Genomic DNA, 18,664 nt, shown 5'->3' on the forward strand with positions numbered 1-18,664 from the left:
TAAAAGTCAACAAGTCCAACGGGTAGCTGGTTTCAACTTCCAGCATTCTGAACACTTCTCACCATGGAAACACCGCGGCTTCCAATTTTCACCTTCGCCCTCATTTCTTTCCTTACTGATCTGAGGAGCAATCCCAGCTATCCATTCCTTATCTTGGCCTTATTTTCACTCTAAGTTTTCACTGAAGGGTCTCAACCCGAAATGTCAACCTTCCTGCTTCTCTGATGTTGCTTATCCGGCTGTGTTCATCCAGCTTCACACTACTTTCTCTTCTTTTCACTCTCCCCATTTTCAGTCTCTTTTGAACGTATGAGGGTCATGGGGAAAATGGTTCATTTTATGGATTAGATCATAAGAGTCACTCATTATTGCCACCCGTCCAGCAGTCACAATCCTTTGCTCCACAATATGACTTCTCATTACAGAAGTGTGACTTTTTTTAAATTCCTCTAAGAGAATAACCTAAGAGCTTCATGTGTTGCTTCAGCTTCTAATGCTCATATCCGCACCCCACCCCCCCACAAAGTTACTTTGCTAAACCCTTTTAAATTCAATATTGGTTGGCCCAGTCTACTTTCTTAAATTCTAGAACCTTTATCTCGCTGCTTCCGACACACATCCCACTCGGGACTGGTTGTGAGGATCCAAAATTGGACTGTTTAGTCACCACAGGTTCCAAAACTCCAAAGTGGAAGGAAGTCACCCTGAATCTCAATGAAGATTTAAGTAACGGTAACCCTTCTAGCTCTTTTAATACCAATCTATAAATCGATGAGATCTTGGAAAGTGGATTGCTCAGTGAGATCTGGGGAGTAGAGGGAGGCAATGTTATTTCAGATAAGAAGCATTATGTTTGCTGCTTTACGAAATAAATGTCAATGTCCAAGTCTGGCTGAACGTGGAGAATTGTGACTCCCCGCGCCCCCGCCCTCCACACCGACACACACACACTCCTTTGTCTCTTGAATTGACCGGTGGAATGAACAGCATTTTAAGGCGCCGCTCTCTCGCTCTTATTCACTAACCAGCTCTCCACATGAGGGCGGGGGTGGGGGGGGGGGGTTCACGCTGTTTCCATGGTTACATTAGCCTATCTTCAAACCCTGCCACCCACTTACATCATTCAGTCATGTTGTAGGAAGAATCATTGTTTTACAACCACGGAAAACGACCCTTCCACTGATTTTTTTTAGTCTCAACTCATTGCACACAATAACACACACGCGCACACAAACACACTATCATGGTAGCTAGCCGGAACAAGATTCTTATATACATATATAAATAATAAAACCACTTTCATTAATCCCTGGAGCCCCATCTGGACAGTCACTGGGGAATGGTCCTCCTCTGAGTAAATTGATAATCAAGTCATGCTGCACATGTCTCACAGCCGAGAGCGCCTGATCGCGATTTGCCTGTCAAAAGCTGCAACAGTAAACAGGACCGCTCCGAGCTGGGGACACTCCGAGGTGGGGAAACTCCGAGCTGGGCAAACTCCGACCTGGGGCCGCTCCGCCAGCGATTGGCGCTGCTGTTGGACAAAAGCTGGCTGTTGCTCCGCCTTCCGGAGCGAGCAGATTGGTTGTTGCCTCCGCGCTGGGGACGCTCGGGCACTAACTCCGCGCTGGGGACGTTGTTTGTGAAGCAGCTCCGCGCTGGGGACGTTGTGCCTGTTTGTGTGTGTGTGTGTGTGTGTCAGCGAGCTGCTGCTCCGCGCTGGGGACGCGCTGGCAGCGAAGCAAATCCTCCTCTATCCAAAGCGGCGTTTAGGAGCGGGTAAGTGCAGAGACGGCGGGGAGAACGAGTGAAGCCCAGCTCGCCGATGCAAAAGGCAAAATGCAGCAATCCATCCTCACCATCCTGTGTTCGGGATTGTTGGGATGTGTTTTGGGAGCGTTCCCCAGCAGCTTGCAAATCGGTAAGGAGTTACTTCTGTGTTTGCATTTTCTCACTTTCAAATGTTCATTCATTCTTCCAAAGGAAAAAAAAAGTTGCTTTCATTTTTTTTCTACCAGCCAAATCCGAATTTTGCCCTGAATGTAGTATGTTTTTGTCCTGATGCCATCTGGTCAGTGGATTGAAATTCCTTCTCGATTAATTCCCAATCCGTCTCCTCTCTCTCCCCACCCCTTCCCCCAGGTGCTCTCTTCCCCAAACAGCAATCCCAGGAATATTCCGCTTTCCGATTCGGATTATCGTTCTACAACACGGACACTTTGTACAAGCTCATCACCCAAACGGAGAACGTGGACATTAGCAACAGTTTCGCCGTCACGAACGCCTGTGAGTAAAATAGGGGGAATGAAAAAAGGGGAATCGATCCCGGGACTGGATGGCGACGGGTCTTAAAGGAACTGGAGATGTGGGGTGCTGGATCAACTGTGTCTAAGGCTCCCTTAGCGAGGACACCGTGCAACGGAGTGTTTCAGGGGGTTCGTTGAATCGAGTCTGGTGAGGGTACAGAGAGATAATGTTCTTAGAATAGTTACTCGCTGTGATGTCGGATTCAAACCATCTGCCCGGAAATACCTTTCTTTTTTGCAACAAAATCGTTCCTAGGAATTTGGGGTAATTATTACTAGCGGGCTGTTGTTCAGTGTTGTTGATGTTTTCTTTTAAGAAATTGCTGCACAACGTTTATTGAAGTTGGTGTTGGGGAGTTGAGCTTGTTTCATTTTGCAGTTTGGATAGTCACGCTAAAATGCCACTGCAGTTTCCAGTTGCTAGGTTTCCAGTGTTGTCAGTTCACCCTGAAATGGAGTCCTTGTGAGACCGTGCAAAAGATCTGATCGTTCTGATACAGGGTTTAACGCACCCAGGGTTGTGCAACTATTGGGCTCTGTTACACATTTGGAGCTGTGTAACACCCGCAGCTTATTTGAACATCATTTGGTGCGCTTGCATATCGTGCTGACATTCTTGGGGTATTCCACGCAACCAGCATACACGCACTGTTGCAGTTTATCTCCCTTTCTGCGGAGACAGAAACTCTTTTTTTTCTAATTTAGAAATCGTCTCAGATTAAGGTTCCCAATGTTGAGAGTTTTGTACAAGTGTGGATAGTGGCAGTCAGGAAGGACAGAACTGCTGACAATTTCGAAGATCGAGTTTGTGTTAGCTCCACTGGGAACAATTTGCAAACAGCAGCATGCAACTCCTGGATTCACCACTGAGCCAGTTTGCTTGCTGTCATTTTCACTGTTAAAACAATATTAGATGATCAGGGTTCATGTGTATGGCACACCGTGTTATGAATGGAGATGTGTGGTTCTCAGTCTTCCCAGCTTGGGATATGAATTGAGACATGTGAGATTGAAGGAGGGAGATATTTGTACCTGACGCTTACCCAACCTCCTCTCTGTGCTGGGTGAAATTGAGATCTGAGTTTAATAGTTTGTTTTATTAAATCCGTCTTGTCAGCCGTTTGATCCTATTGATGACACATAATCTGGAGTTATTCTACTCCAGCTCACTCGTATTATAATTGTCCTTTAAAAAAACCTTTATTTATTTTGAATCTTGTTCCCTCTCAAATATTTGTCTATTATTTCAGCTCTGTTCTTCTTGTGCTTGATTGTAGATCAGTCATTCACAGAATAGAATAGGCTGGGTCACTCAGCTATGCACCAAGCAGCTCAGCCTCTCTTCATATTCGCAATTAGTTCCGTGCACCATCCGCTGGATTTAGCCTAGAATCTCACTCTCCTCCAGTATCGACTCACGCAATTTCTGTTTCATTGACAGCCGTGAACAGAACTGCGGATTCCCTTATTGTACATCACCCAGGTCCTAACAGACACACACGTACACGAACACAATGCGACATAGATACATAGAAAATAAGTGAAAATGCACGCAAATTCCTACAGAGATCCTCACAGAAACTACACATGCAAATGAATGCATGCATTCTGTACAGACAATAAATATATATGTACAAGCTTAAACCATGCAGCACTGACATTTGACACAAGGGATGCAAAATATAATGCTCAGGCATGTGTAAACGAAAGGCATGTGATCACTCGGTCACTGAATGATCTGCCACAGACTATCAAGGAAGTTTGGAAAATGTTACTGACGATATTTTGAACTTCATCAAGAATGACATTCTAAATCGGTTTGTTTTCTTAATTTACTGGAACATAGATTTAAGTCTGAGTTTTCTGTTTCAATAATTCAAGGTTCAAGATATTTTCCTAATCAACCTCTTCAGAAATGCTAATATATACCCCTAAAGAAGGTGGGATTTGAACCCAGGCCTATCTAGCCCAGGGGTAGGAACACTTTCACTACACCATAAGAGTTCCATGTTAGAAGTCTCAGTGCTAAATAGCATTATTGAAGGCAGGTGGCGTCAGGCTGCCTGATATTCCTAAATGCAGCAAATTGGTACATTTAGTACAAAGCACAATTTTCCTGATGTAGTGAAGAGACCCCCTCTTGAGTGGCTTCGGATGATACATCCTCATTTTCCCAAGTGGTGATTAACCTGGCAACACAATGTGCTGGGAACATTTGACATCTAGTGCGTACTGAGATTGTTCATTGGATTCTGAGGACATCTGTGGTGAGTTTAAATATCCTGGGACATTATAGAGAGCCTACATAATAACAACACTGCTAATTCCTACTGTTTTCATTTTTATTCTGATCCAAGTCAGAGAATTTACCTTATGAGTTGGTCCCAGCTGTGGAGATAACAGTTTATGCACAATTGACTCCAATCGAGTTCTGATGGTTTTTATCTCTGAACAGATTGTGAGCAATATCGTTATTGCACTTACTAACGAATGACAACACCTTCTGCTGCAATGAGGAGAGATCTCCCTTGGCTGAGAATGAAGTGGTGAATTGTTTACTGGATACTGTACTTACACGGTTATTGGTCTCTAAGGTTTTGGAGTGGATTTGTAGCTCGGATTGTGGGTGTTGAAGTTGGTTGGTTCCCCAAGCTCAATGGTTATTGGCCATTGTGCTCATAGGTACATTAATATTGTACATGCAGGTTTAATAGATACCATATTCATGGGATTAATGGACATGGTACTCACAGGGTTAATAAACATTGCATTAAAACATTATTGCAAATTGCACTCCCAACATTACAGCAACAACTAATACCTAAATACAGTTAAATCTTCAGAAACCTGAAGCCATTGTCTTTGAACTCTGCTCCAAACCCCTGTCTTTGGCAACTGGCTCAGTCCATCAAGATGGCAACTATCTGCAAATAAAAACGGACAGTTTGCAATTGTAGTGTCACACCCAAGATTGGCATCTGACTGTAGAATCTTACTATCACTGTGATTGTGCAGAATGTGCATTCCCATCTCTGTGACATTGTCGAGCATCACCCCTGCCTTCACTTATCTACAGCTGAAACCCCTGTTCATGGCTTTGCTACTTCTAATCTTGACTATTCCAACCCATTGCTGGCTGACCCACCACATTCTATTCTCTGCAGACTTGAAATAATCTAAAACAGCATAGTCCATGCCGTCACATCATCAAATCCCGTTCACTCATTTGTTCTCCGCTCACTAGCCTACAGTACCTTCTGCTCAACCCATACCTTCATTTAAAAATTTTCTTTCTTGTCTATAAATTCTTTCTTGGCCTCACCAACCCGCACATCTCTTCAATCTTCTATAGGCACACAACTCTAAGTACCTTTAGCCTGTTGCAAATCCCTGATTTTAATTGGTTTGTTATTGCAGGCTATGTCTTCAATTGCTTAGACCTTCTACTCTGCAATTGCCTTCTTAAATGTCTCAGCCTCACTAGCAATCTTTCAGGCTTTAAGGTACACTTTAAAACCTACATTTTTGACACAAGATTTAGTCACAATTACAAATTCCGTCCTATTTAGCTCAATGTCTGTTTTTGCTTTTTACGATCCTATGAAACAGTTTGGGATGTTTATTATTGTGCTGTGTTGCTGTGATTTGTGAGTTACAGGACATGGTATTCAAAGGGCAATTGGACATCAAACATACAGGCTACTTGGGTGCTGTGCTCAGAGTATTATTGCTCATTTAATTCATCAGATGTTTGGAAGTCATATTTCTATGGCTGCTGTTTATTGTACTTATAGGATTATTGGACATTTTGAACATTACATTCACTGGATTATTGACGCTCTGCTGACAAGTTATCTTTCTCACAGGTTTATTGAACATTGCAGGCACAGTATTATTGAAAAGCCTTCTCAGAGTTATTGGACAATTCTTAAAAAAATGTTCATGGGATGCAGACATCACTGGCCAGGCCAGCATTTATTGTCTAACCTTAACTGCCTTTGAGAAGATGTGGTGAGCTGAGCCTTTGAACCGCTGGAGTGTAGGAGGTGAGGACAGTGCTGATAGGAAGGGAGTTCCAGGATTTTGACCCAGTGATTTTGAAGGAATGGTGATATATTTCCAAATCAGAATGGTGTGGGACTTGGAGGGGAACTTGCAGGTGATGGTGTTCTCAGGCATCTGTTGCCCTTGTCCTAGGTGGTTGAGGTCATGGGGTTTTAGAAAGTGCTTTAGAAGTAGCCTTACAGATTTGCTGCCATTATCTTGTAAATGGTACACACTGCTGCCCCATGCATCTATGGTGGAATGCATGAATGCTGAGCACGCTGGATGGGGTGCAATACAACAAGGGACTTTGTCCTCGATGCTGTTGATGTACATAAGAAATAGGAGCAGGGGTAGGCCTTTTGGCCCCTGAAACCTGTTTGACTGTTCAATAAGATCATGGTTGATCTCCTCGTGGTATCAGTTCCCTTTTTCGTGCCAACTTCTCATGGCTACCAGTTCCTTGATACTTCAAAAATACTTTCAATGATCCAGCCTCCGTAATTCTTTGGGGTAGAGAATTCCGGACATTCATTAACTCTAGGAGAAGAAATTCCTTTACAGCTCAGTTTTAAATGAGTGTCCCCTTATTTTGTAATTTTGCTCCCTATTTTGAGATTCTGCCACTAATGGAAATACATTCTCTGTAAAGACCCCTCCGAATGTTTTCTATTACTCCATGATAATATCCATTAACCCTCTGAACACAGGATAATTAGACATTGTACTGACAAGTTTAATGAACACTGAAAGGAGTGTTTGACATTGTATTCAGAGAGTTAATAGACATTGTACTCAGATGGTTAATAGATATACTCGCAGAGTAATTGGATATTGTACTCACAATTGTACTCACATGGCATGTCTGTGCCATTGGACATCACTGTCTTAGTGTTTTGGAACATTGAGCTCACAGGAATCTTCCATATTCTACTCAGCATTATTTGATATTGTTCACACAGAATAAATAGGTTCTGCATTCCCATATTCGTTGGAGATTATGCTTGCCGTTTTAATCTCTAACAAGTTTAACCGGCTTATTGTTAGTTTCATATTGGCATTTGTTATAAAGCAGAGGTTGACCCCCCATGCCCCCTGCTGAGAACTAACCCTAAAGACGAGCCCTAGCCCTATAATTTGCAAAAGGAGTGTGAAAAGTAGTGTAACCTGCCTTTCAGCAACTTCTAGTGGTTAAACAAAATAAATTCCTGATATTCACTTTACAATCAACAAGTAACAATTTATTTATCGACCTCTAACAGTGAACAAATTAACTAAACTGTTAACAACCTGAATAAATCCCTTCTAACTACTAACTGAGGTTGTTTGGCTCGCCGAGCTGGTTTGTTGTTTCGCAGACATTTTGTTACCATGCTTGGTAACATCCTCAGGGCAGCCTCCGATGAAGCTCTACTACTAACTATACCAGAATGAAACAAGATTCTAATGGTATGCTTTTCCAAAAAATACAAGTCCCACTTAAATGAAACAAAAAAACATAGAATTTAGTGTCTTAAAATTACAGCCAAGTTGCGTGTCTTCTGGAATGTTCCGTGTCTACTCCATTGAATATGCAGTCAGGAGCACCTTCTCCATCGAATGTTCTGAGATGAATGCCTTCTCCATCAGCTCTTCTGTCAGGAATATTAACTAGTTATGCTGTTGGTACCTTTAATTTAGATGGTGCTTTCTCAAAAGACGTCGAGAAGACTACGAGAGCCAGCAATTCTCTCTTACAAACTGAGAACTGTTAGCTCTGGCAGATGACGGTTAACTCTCCTGTCTTTGTCCAACTGTCCCCATCTTTTATACCTTTGATGATATATCAGTTTCTTACAATAAGATTGATCCCATGTTGTCAAAATCATCAGATTTAAATTCAGTTGGTTTTCAGTATCTAAGCACCTGGTTGAAATTGATTGGCTAAATTTAAACTTGTCATGATAAAAGAGGCTGCTGTTTGGCAAGCTACAGTCTGGCCTTTCAATACAAATGTTTCAATTTGGGTGCTGTCTGTGTACTTGTAAACTTTCAAACTGCTCACAGACATTCCTTTTAAATCTCTAAGCATAGAAAAGGCACCTCATCTTTTAAAGGGACCCTGCACTGCTTTTACTGCCCCCCCCACCTTAACAAACACCCAAATGCTAACTTCCTGTCTCCAAATCCACAAGTGCTTTACGTACCTTTGCAACACATTGTCCTCATTGGACACTGTGCTCACAGGGTCATTGGAGAATATGTTCTTATTTTAATTGGGCACTATACTCACAACACTCTGAGACATTGTACATCCAAAATGATTGAAGTCAGAGAATCATGGAATCCCTACAGTGCAGAAAGAAATCATCAAGACCACCCTTGTGGAAGTTGTACTGATGAGTATTCTACTTTTTATTCAATGTTACGTATGACTGGACCAAAAATCCAGAGATCTGTGCAAAAATCATGGGGTCACACATTCAAACACCACCATATGCCAGCTGGTGTAATACTCATCAAATTAATTAATTAATTATAAAGGTGCAGTTGTTTATTGCGAACCGAGCGGAGGTGTTCTGCAAAGCAGTCCCCAAGCCTCCGCTTGGTTTCCCCAATGTAGAAGAAACCACACCGGGTACAATGGATACAGTATACCACATTGGCGGACTGCACTTCCCAGTCGCAAACCATTTTAACTCCCCCTCCCATTCTTCAGATGACATGTCCCTCATGGGCCTCCTGCAGTGCCACAAGGATGCCACCCGAAGGTTGCAGGAACAGCAACTCATATTCCGCTTGGGAACCCTGCAGCCCAATGGTATCAATGTGGACTTCACCAGCTTCAAAATCTCCCCTTGCCCCACCGCATCCCACAACCAGCCCAGTTGTCCCCTCCCCCCACTGCATCACACAACCAGCCCAGCTCATCCCCTCCCCCCACTGCATCCCAAAACCAGCCCAGCCTGTTTCTGCCTCCCTAACCTGTTCTTCCTCTCACCCATCCCTTCCTCCCATCTCAAGCTACACCTCCATTTCCTACCTACTAACCTCATCCCACCTCCTTGACCTGTCCATCTTCCCTCGACTGACCTATCCCCTCCCTACCTCCCCACCTATACTCTCCTCTCCACCTATCTTCTTTTCTCTCCATCTTCGGTCTCCCTCCCCCTCTCTCCCTATTTATTCCAGAACCCTCTCCCCATCCCCCTCTCTGATGAAGGGTCTAGACCCGAATTGTCAGCTTTTGTGCTCCTAAGATGCTGCTTGGCCTGCTGTGCTCATCCAGCTCCACACTTTGTTACCTTGGATTCTCCAGCATCTGCAGTTCCCATTATCTCTTTACAAGCACCTGGAGACTTGTAATAAAATTGGGAGAACTATCTCACAGATTGGTCAAGCAACAGCCTGACATAGTCATTTTCATGATAACATGCCTTACAGTCAATGTCCCAGGCATCACCGTCATTGTTGCTGAAGATAACCTAACCCACCAATACAATGGACCCAGCCTAAGTGGTGGCACAGTGATATTCAGTTGGAATTGGGTTTCCCCTGGGAGTCTTCAATATTGACTCTGGACTTTGTGAAGTCTCATGGCATGAGTAACACATGGACAAGCCAACTTCTGATGAATGCCTACTGCCTACCCTCAGCTAATAAGTCAATACTCCTCTATTTTGAACACAGTTCAGAGAAAATTATGAAGTTGGCGGCTGCACAGAATGTACTCTATTGATGGCGACTTCAATGCCTGACACCAAGGGTAGCTTGTTAGCACTCAGTGGCTGAATAAGCTGGCTAAATCATGAAGGACATAGCTGCTGGCCCGAGGCTTTGTCAGATGGTGAGAGATCCAAGAACAGGGAAAAATCGTACTTGACGTGGTCCTCACTCCTCTATCTGTCACAGATGCATCTGTCCGTTACAAATTTGGTAGGAGTAACCTCTGCATAGTCAAAGTTCCATAGTCATACTAGATATAGCACCCATCATGTTGTGTAGTACTATGACTATGTTAAATGGTGCAGGTTCAGAATACCATCAATTCAAAATTAGATATCTGTGCAGTTTTGTGGGACATCAAAAGCAGAAGAATTGTATTCAGATTCCAAATTATAACCATGTTGCCCAGCATGTCCCCACTTGACCATTACCATCAAACCAGAAGATCAGTCATAGTTCAATGAAAAGTGTGGGAGGGCATGCTAGTATCAGCATGCCGAACAATAAAGCGTCAACCTGATAAAGGCAGAAAAGGACTACATGCATGCGAAACAGAAGCCAGTAAATGATAGACAGAGTCAGAGAGTTGTACAGCACAGATATCGACCCTTCGGTCCAACCCATCCATGCTGACCAGGTATTCTAAATTAACTTAGTCCCATTCGCCAGCATTTGGCCCATATTCCTCAAAACCCTCCGGTTCACATACCCATCCAGATGCTTTTTAAATGTTGCAATTGTACTTGTCTTCACCATTCCTCTGGCAGCCTGTTCCATACTCGCATCACTCTCTGCATGAAAAGTTACCCCTTAGGTCCCTTTTAAATCTTCCCCCTTAAACCTGTGCCGTGATCAAAATGTAGTCAAGAATGGGAGAGGTGAGGTGTGAGTGACTGCCCTTTGACAAGCATTTAAACTCGTGTTGAATCAGGAGCCCAGGCAAAATTGTAGCCAGTTGGAATCAGAAGCATATTTCTTCTCTGGTTGGAGTCATACCTGACACAAAGGAAGATAGTTGTGTTTGATGAAGTTCAATCATCTCTGTCCTAGAAGATTGCTATAGGAGTTCCTCAGGCCTAGAGTAGTATCCTAGGCCAACATTTAATGTCCATCACTAGTTATCCTTAAGAAAGGGATGGTGAGCTTTATTCTTGAATCGCTGCAGTACAATTGGTACACCGAAAATACCATTAGGTAGGGAGTTCCAGAACTTTCTCCTAGTGACACTGAAGGAACAGCGATATGTATCCAAGTCAGGATGATAAATGGCTTGCTTTTCCTGCGTGTCTGCTGCCCTTGCCTTTCTAGATGGTAGTGTTGTGGATTTGGAAAGTGCTGTCTAAGTAGCCCTGATAAATGTCCACAGTGCATCTTGCAGATGATACACATAGCTGCTATTGATTGTTGGAAGGATTTGATGTTTGTGGATGTGGTGCTAATCAACTGGCCGATTGACCTGAATGGTGTCAAGCTTCACGTGCAATGAATGAATAAAAAAATTCCAAACATCTTCAGAAACTTCAATAATGACCTTGCTTCCATTACACATCAGTAATGTTCTTTGACGATGATTGTACATGTTCAATAATTGACAACCTTCCACACACTGAAGTGTTTGTTGTTCATATATAGCAATATATGGCCAATATCCAGGGTTGGGATGCAAGCAATAATCATGCCATACACTTACCAGGCAATGACCATTTCCATCGAGAACCAAATAACACCGCTTGACTTTGTCACTACTGAATGTCCCACTTTCAACATCATGGAGGTCAACATCATTGACCAAAAAAAAATCTGGACCAGCCATATAAAGTGTGTAGCTGGATGAACACAGCAGACCAAGCAGCATCTCAGGACCTCCTGTGTTCATCCAGCTCCACACTTTGTTATCTTGGATTCTCCAGCATCTGCAGTTCCCATTATCTCTGACCCCAGCCATATAAATATGTGCCTACAACAACATGTAAGATACTGGGAATTCTGCGTTGAGCAACTCAACATCTGCCTGCCAAAGGAGGACTAGCTTCCATGAGGTGCAAGTACAAGGTACGATGGAGTACTTGCTGCTTGCCTGGATGAACATCATTCCAGCAATATTCAATATACTCAATAACATCCAGAACAAAGCAGTCAACTTGATTGGTACCCTGGCCACCACCTTCAGTATTGTCCCTCCTTACCACTGTTGTACAGTTGCAGCAATGTATGCTATCTACAAGATGCATTGCAGCAAATCCCCAAGGCTCCTTTGACAGAACCTTCCAAACCTAGAAGGACAAGGGCAGCAGACTCACAGCAGCAACGCTACCTGCAAGGTTATTCCCCAAGCCAAACATCAGTCTCACTCTTTTTCTTCACTCTTGCTGAATCAAAACCCTAGAACTTCTTATCAACATCTTGGGTCTACCAACCTTGATGGTCTGCCGTAGTTCAAGGAAGTGGCTCATCATCACCTTGCTTGAGCAGTTAGGAGTGGACACTAAACATTGGCCATGAGGTTGTAGACATTCTTGACGAGTTGGTGGGCTAGGTTGCAAACGTTTCGTTACCCTGCTAAGTAACATTGTCAGTGCTCCTCTGGTGAAGCATTGGTCTTCTGTCCCAATTGTTGTTTATATGCCTCAGTTTGTTGGGTTTTTCAGGTACCATTTCTCGTTCTGTTTCTCAGTGGTTTGTACACTGGGCCTAATTCAATGTGTTTGTTGATGGAATTCCAGTTAGAATACCAGGCCTCCAGGAATTCCCTAGCGTGTGCGATTATGGATGTGTTGTCCTAGTCGAATTTGCGTCATTTGTTGTCTGTGTGAGACAAGTGAGAGTTGGTCGTGTCTCTTGGTGGCTAGTTGCTGTTCATGTATCTGTATTGTCAGTTTTCTTCCAGTTTGGCCTAGGTAATGTTTCTCACAGTCCTTTCATGGTATTATGTAAATTACTCTGGTTTTTCTGGTTTTGGGTATGGGATCCTTTACATTTGGCATTAACTTTGCACGGTGGTTGTCTGTTTATTGGCTACCCTGATACCTAGGGGTCTGAGTAGTCTTGTGGTCATCTTTGAAATGACCTTGGCATATGGTAGGGTGATTAATGAGTCTGGTCGTGTTGTGCCTTCCTGTTGCAGTCTGTCTCAGAGGTAAGCGGATTGTGCTTTTTGGGATCCATTCCTTTTGCAACTCCGAATAGGTGCTCCTGTTCCGCTTTGTGTAGTTCTGGGTTGCTGCAACATGTTGTGGCTTGTTTAAACAGTGCCCTGATGCAGCTTCCTTTGTGGGTGTTGTGGTGGTTGTTTAGTGTAATTGAGTATCTGGTCCGTATGTGTGGTGTTTCTACGTACACTAGTCTGGAGTTCCTTATGGTTTTTGTGTTCGGCCATTATGTCCAGGAAGGGTAGTCGGTTGTTACTGTCTTCTTCTTTCATGAATTTTGTCTTGGTAAGGATGTTGTTTATGTGTCCGTCGGTTTCTTCTAGTTTTGTGCATTTGATAATCACGACGGTGTCATCTGCATGGCAGATCTAGAGTTTGGATTATATAGTGGGGAGCACTGTTCAGCCTAACCTTTGCACCACTACTTCTGCTATCAGCCCTGATATTGGGAATCCCATTGATGTTCCATTGGTTTGTTTGTATATGCTGTCATTGAAAGTGAAGTGACGTGTGAGGCACAGATCTAGTAGTTTCATGGTGGTGTCCTGATTGATGTCGTTGGTGGCCTTGGGTGCCTGCCTGCTTGATTCATCCAAAGTAGTGTTGCAATTGTCTCTTTGGCTAGGTCGAAGTTTATGGATGTAAATAATGCTGTTACGTTGAAGGATATAATCATCTCGTCCTCTTCTATCCTGGTGTCCTCGAGGATACTGAGGAATCCTTGGAATGCGTGGACGGAGTAGGTTGTGTTGTCAACTATGTATTTCATTTCCTGTTGTAGCTCTTTGGCAAGTCTGTACGATGGTGCGCCTGGCAGTGAGACAGTGAGCCTGAGGGGGACCCCCAGTTTGTGTACCTTTGGGAGTCCATAGAAACAAGGTGTGTTGGATCCCTCCGGCTTCATTTTTTGGGAGTTTGTCTTGCTGATGTCTCCTGAGTTGTGTAATTTCTTCAAGGTCATTGTCATCCCGTTCCCTCACTGTGCTGTTGGGTCTATCGCTGTCTGTTGGTAGGCGTCAGCATTTGTTAGCTTTCTCAATGTGTTGGGTTCTATTGAATATTACTCTTATACGTTGTCTATCTGATGGTAAGATTACAATGTTCCTGTCTTTCTTAAGTCTTTCCAAGGCTTTCCTCTCTTCTGTGTTGAATGTGTTCCACTTACCTTGTTTGCTCAGTGTTGGGACTGTCGTCCGCCTGATAGTCAGTTGTACTTCCGTGAGTCTGTCATCTTTAGTGTTGATTCCAGCACAGCCAGAAGGTCATACATTTTCTGTAGTTATAATTCAGTCTGTGTACAAGGACTGTCTTCTCAGTGTCTGTAAGTGGTCGGTCCGAGATGTTTTTAATCCATGAATCTCTGTTGTCCGTATTGTTGATGTGGGTGATTTTGGACAGTGTTTCTTGTAGGGCTATTCTTTTGTTTGCTCTGGTGTTTTGTTGTTGTTTGCTGATGGCTTGTTCCAGTGTGAATGCCCATTCTTGGTTGGTTGCATTGGAGTACAGAGTTTTTTGGCACGCAGTTTCCTGCTTGTATTTGTGGAGGCAGTTGTGGATATCATTGATCATAACCCTTATCATTCTGCAGCTGTTTTGTTCAGCTGCCCTCTGTGCTTGTGGATTGTTGATAGATGCTTTATATTTTGCTTTGTGGTGGTACCTGCTTTCTGAGGCATTTGTGTAGCGAGTATAGATGTTTGCGAGTTACGCTCAGGTGGATGCCATTTGTTTCCCATCTGTGAGCCAGTTTGACGGTGTTGTGCCTGTGCGTGTTTAAAGTTTTTGAGAAGATTATAACCAAACATATCGCCTCAGCGAGCATGTCTACAACCTCCATCCACAACCCGAGCTACAAACCTTCTCAAACTTTAAACATTGGCCATGCCAGCAACACTCACGTTGACCAACAGAATAGAGAAATACTCAAATGTTAATGTTCATTGCAATTACTGGAATTTTGGAAATTCTGTTCACAGGGTTATCAGATATTGTACTTGATGGATTGTTGGAAATTACATTGAGAGATGAGACTTATTGGACATTCTGCTCATTGACTAATTGAGCATCGAACTCAAAATCCATTGAACATCGAACATTAGATAGAATTTACAGTGCACCATCATTGATGTTTGACATTGTTCTCAGAAGATTATTGGAAACAGTATTCACTATGTTAAATGACATTCCTTTACAAGTTTATTCAACATTGGACGTACCATGCAATTCATAGGGTTGTAGGACATTGGATTCACAGGATTCTTCCGCATTCTACCTATTTGATATTTGACATATGGATTATTCAATTTTCTATTTACTGTATAATTTGACATTGTGCTTCTAACATTATTGGATATTGGATAGTACGGTGGCTGAGTGGTTAGAATTGCTGTTTCACAGTACTGGGGAGCTGAGTTCAATTCTAGCCTTGGGTGAGTGTGTGTATGACCTTCCTCTGGGTGCACCAGTTTCCTCCCACAATCCAAAGATGTGCAGGATAAGTGAGTCAGCTGTGGCAAGTACAAGGATAGGATAGGTGGGTGGGATGCTCTTGAGAGGGTTGGTGTGGACTTAATGGGCCAAATGGCCAGCTTCCACAGTGCAGGGATTTCACGCATCATTTTATTAAGCAAACCTAAGTCAGCACAATCAGAAGGGCAAATCATATTTCTCAGAAAGTAGTTTCCTCTGTTTGAAACCAACCCTGAATGTTATTTTATTAGTTTTGTCACATTAATAAGCATTGCAACCTTTTAGCAACTTTATCCAATTAAAATCATGGATTGAAAACATGTTCCTGTTCATTGCTGATATCTGTCAGTTGCTGATAGCTCAAATAATTATCCAGTAAAACTAGCAAATGTTACTGTGGTTCTTGACAGTTGTAATCAGTGCTGAATGTCCATATGTTATAAAATATATCAAAAACCCTGAGTGTCAAGCAGTGTGTTACTCCAAGTTTCCTGGCAAGCCAAAACCCTTCAATTAATATGATAATTTTTAAAAAATCTATTTGCTCATTGTGGCATTGATATTTGTGGGAGCTTGTTATGCTTAAATTCACAGCCAGGTTTCCTATGTTGTGATAGTGATTATAGTTCTAAGGTTGTTCATTGGGTGGAATGCCTGTTCCATTATCCTGAGGATGTTCAAGGCACTATATAAATACGTTTATAGTCTTCCCTCTTTTTCTCTTTAGCTGTTGTTATCTAGAATGTGGTGCCTGAAGGGGTGGTGGAAAGAGTTTCTGTCTTAGCTTCCAAATCAGTAAGTACTTGAAGGAAAACTTTTGCATGGTTATCAAGAAACAGCAGAGGGGAATCAGGAAAATGTATAGCTTTCTATCATTTTATGATCCCTTATTTCCCTTACTCTCTCTTTCCATCTCATTTTTTCCCTCTTTCTTAATTGAATAACAAATCAGATGATAATTATAATGAAGGATAATTGACCATTAGCTATTCTTTATGTGTCTTATTAAGAATGAGCATATACAGCAATCCTAATAGATTTTGAGTTGTTGAGTGGTTTAAGTCTGTACTGCTCTCCAGACAGAAACGAGCTGCTTCTGTTAACCAGAAAGCCTCGTTTATTTCTCCCTGCTGAGTGGTTAGTTTTATACTGCATTGCTGAGCTCCTTCTCTTAATTATTTTTATAAGATTCAGGATTTTGATTTTATAATTACAAAGTACTAATAAAATTATCCAGCAATCTATTCCTCCTACTCTCTCTGTGTTCCCCCCCTCACTTTTCCCTCTGGGAATCCTATTGAATTCAGACTCACTTCATCATCTCTCAGTCTAACTCTATCCTGCCCTGGGACCTGGTGGCACTCAGCCTTTGTGACTCTCTCTTCCTCCTACAATCTTCTTCTTCTTCTACAATTTAAACAACATAGACAGTTTGACTCACCCGCCCGATACATTTTTCACTGATTTTGTTCTCTAGCTTGGTCATTCCAATCATTGCAACCTTTCCCATTTTGAAAGTAATGAGCTGCTGAGCTTCCAAACTGTCATTATATTTTGGAGTGCGTGCAGATGTGCCCATGTCTTACAGCTGGCGCTCTGTTGGAATGCCTCTTAGAGTAATCTGTTTGTGAGAATACAGCGTACAGGAACAGTGTGAAGCTTTCTGAAGTACTTGGAGTGTAGCCTTACTGTGTTGATCCAGAAATGTATTGATTGTGTTTTCTAGCTAAAATCACAAAAGACAGTGAAATAAACTGGCAGGTGGAGATACTGTCCAACTCTTTAACTTCTGGTCTACCTTCTACTTCTCTTCCCTGTCTACTCCTCTCTTTATCCATCTTTCTACCGTTCTAACTCCATCTTTGTCGGCCGAACTCATTGTCTGGCTATCCTATCGTCTGCTTTTCTGTCTACCTTTCTATCAGTGGATCTGTCTGCTTCGCTGCTTGTCTTCTTATTGGCAGATTTTTGGTTTGATCTGAATACGCAAATAAAAAAAAAGGAAGGAGCTGGTATTCATATCACACCTTTGGGAAATCTCAAAGTGTGCCACTGCCAATTAAATAATGTTAAACTGAGTATTGCTGAAAAAGGGCTACACTTTGTCGAAGCTTTACATCTTGCAATCGCCAGGACGATTCGTAAGAAATAACATGAGGGAAAGGAGAACAACATTTGCAGTGTATGAGAGGAGATTGCTGATTGGTTGGCAAGTACACTGTAACTGGTGAAAGCATTGCTGTGCTGTCTCCACAATGATTCTTACAACTTGTCCAGGTAGATGCAAGATTAAAAACTCTGGAAAAAATCTGTTTTCTTTTGGCAATATAATTTTGCATTACCAAACAACAATTTGTGCATTTAAATTGTACCTGGCAAACATGGTCATGAATGATGGCACAGCAAGACTCCTCAAAGAGCTAAATGATGAGACTACTGGTTTTAGATAACACTGTTCAAGGAATAAATTTTGACCAGGGTACGGAAGCAATGCTTGCTGTTCTTCAAACACCAATAATTCTTTAAATACAACAGGTAAGTTGTTATTCATGAACTATTCGTAAGACTGCCTCTGTAGTGGGACGTTATTCCATCATATTACCCCAGTGACTGATCAATGTTACCTCATTACTGACCCTCCGACAGTGCGACATTCCCTCAGTACTGCCCCTCTGACAGTGCGGCATTCCCTCAGTACTGACCCTCTGACAGTGCGACATTCCCTCAGTACTGACCCTCTGACAGTGCAGCACTCCCTCAATACTGACCCTCTGACAGTGCAGCACTCCCTCAGCACTGACCCTCCGACAGTGCGGCACTCCCTCAGTACTGACCCTCTGACAGTGCGGCACTCCCTCAGAATTGCCTCTCTGACAGGGCAGCACTTCCTCAGTACAGTACTACATTGTCAAGGAGTCAGTGCTGAAGGACTGTTGTACTGTCCAAGATTAAGTACTGAGGAAGCGCTGCACTGCCAGAGGGTCAGTACTG

The 18,664-nt window shown here is 42.7% G+C and overlaps 1 protein-coding gene across 4 annotated transcripts in view; it reads left to right on the top strand.

Moving 5' to 3' along the window:
* The first annotated feature begins 1,655 nt into the window (after window positions 1-1,655).
* The window catches only part of LOC125458209 (glutamate receptor 1), a 212,464-nt gene continuing 195,455 nt past the window's right edge, over window positions 1,656-18,664 (top strand). For all 4 annotated transcript variants that reach the window (XM_059650581.1, XM_059650583.1, XM_059650582.1 and 1 more), the window contains exons 1-2: window positions 1,656-1,921; window positions 2,143-2,286. In XM_059650581.1, the coding sequence (XP_059506564.1) occupies window positions 1,840-1,921; window positions 2,143-2,286 (226 nt within the window). In that variant the 5' untranslated portion in view covers window positions 1,656-1,839. The remainder of the gene's footprint in view (window positions 1,922-2,142; window positions 2,287-18,664) is intronic.

Source organism: Stegostoma tigrinum, chromosome 13 (assembly GCF_030684315.1).
Source record: "Stegostoma tigrinum isolate sSteTig4 chromosome 13, sSteTig4.hap1, whole genome shotgun sequence".
Classification (NCBI taxonomy): domain Eukaryota; kingdom Metazoa; phylum Chordata; class Chondrichthyes; order Orectolobiformes; family Stegostomatidae; genus Stegostoma; species Stegostoma tigrinum.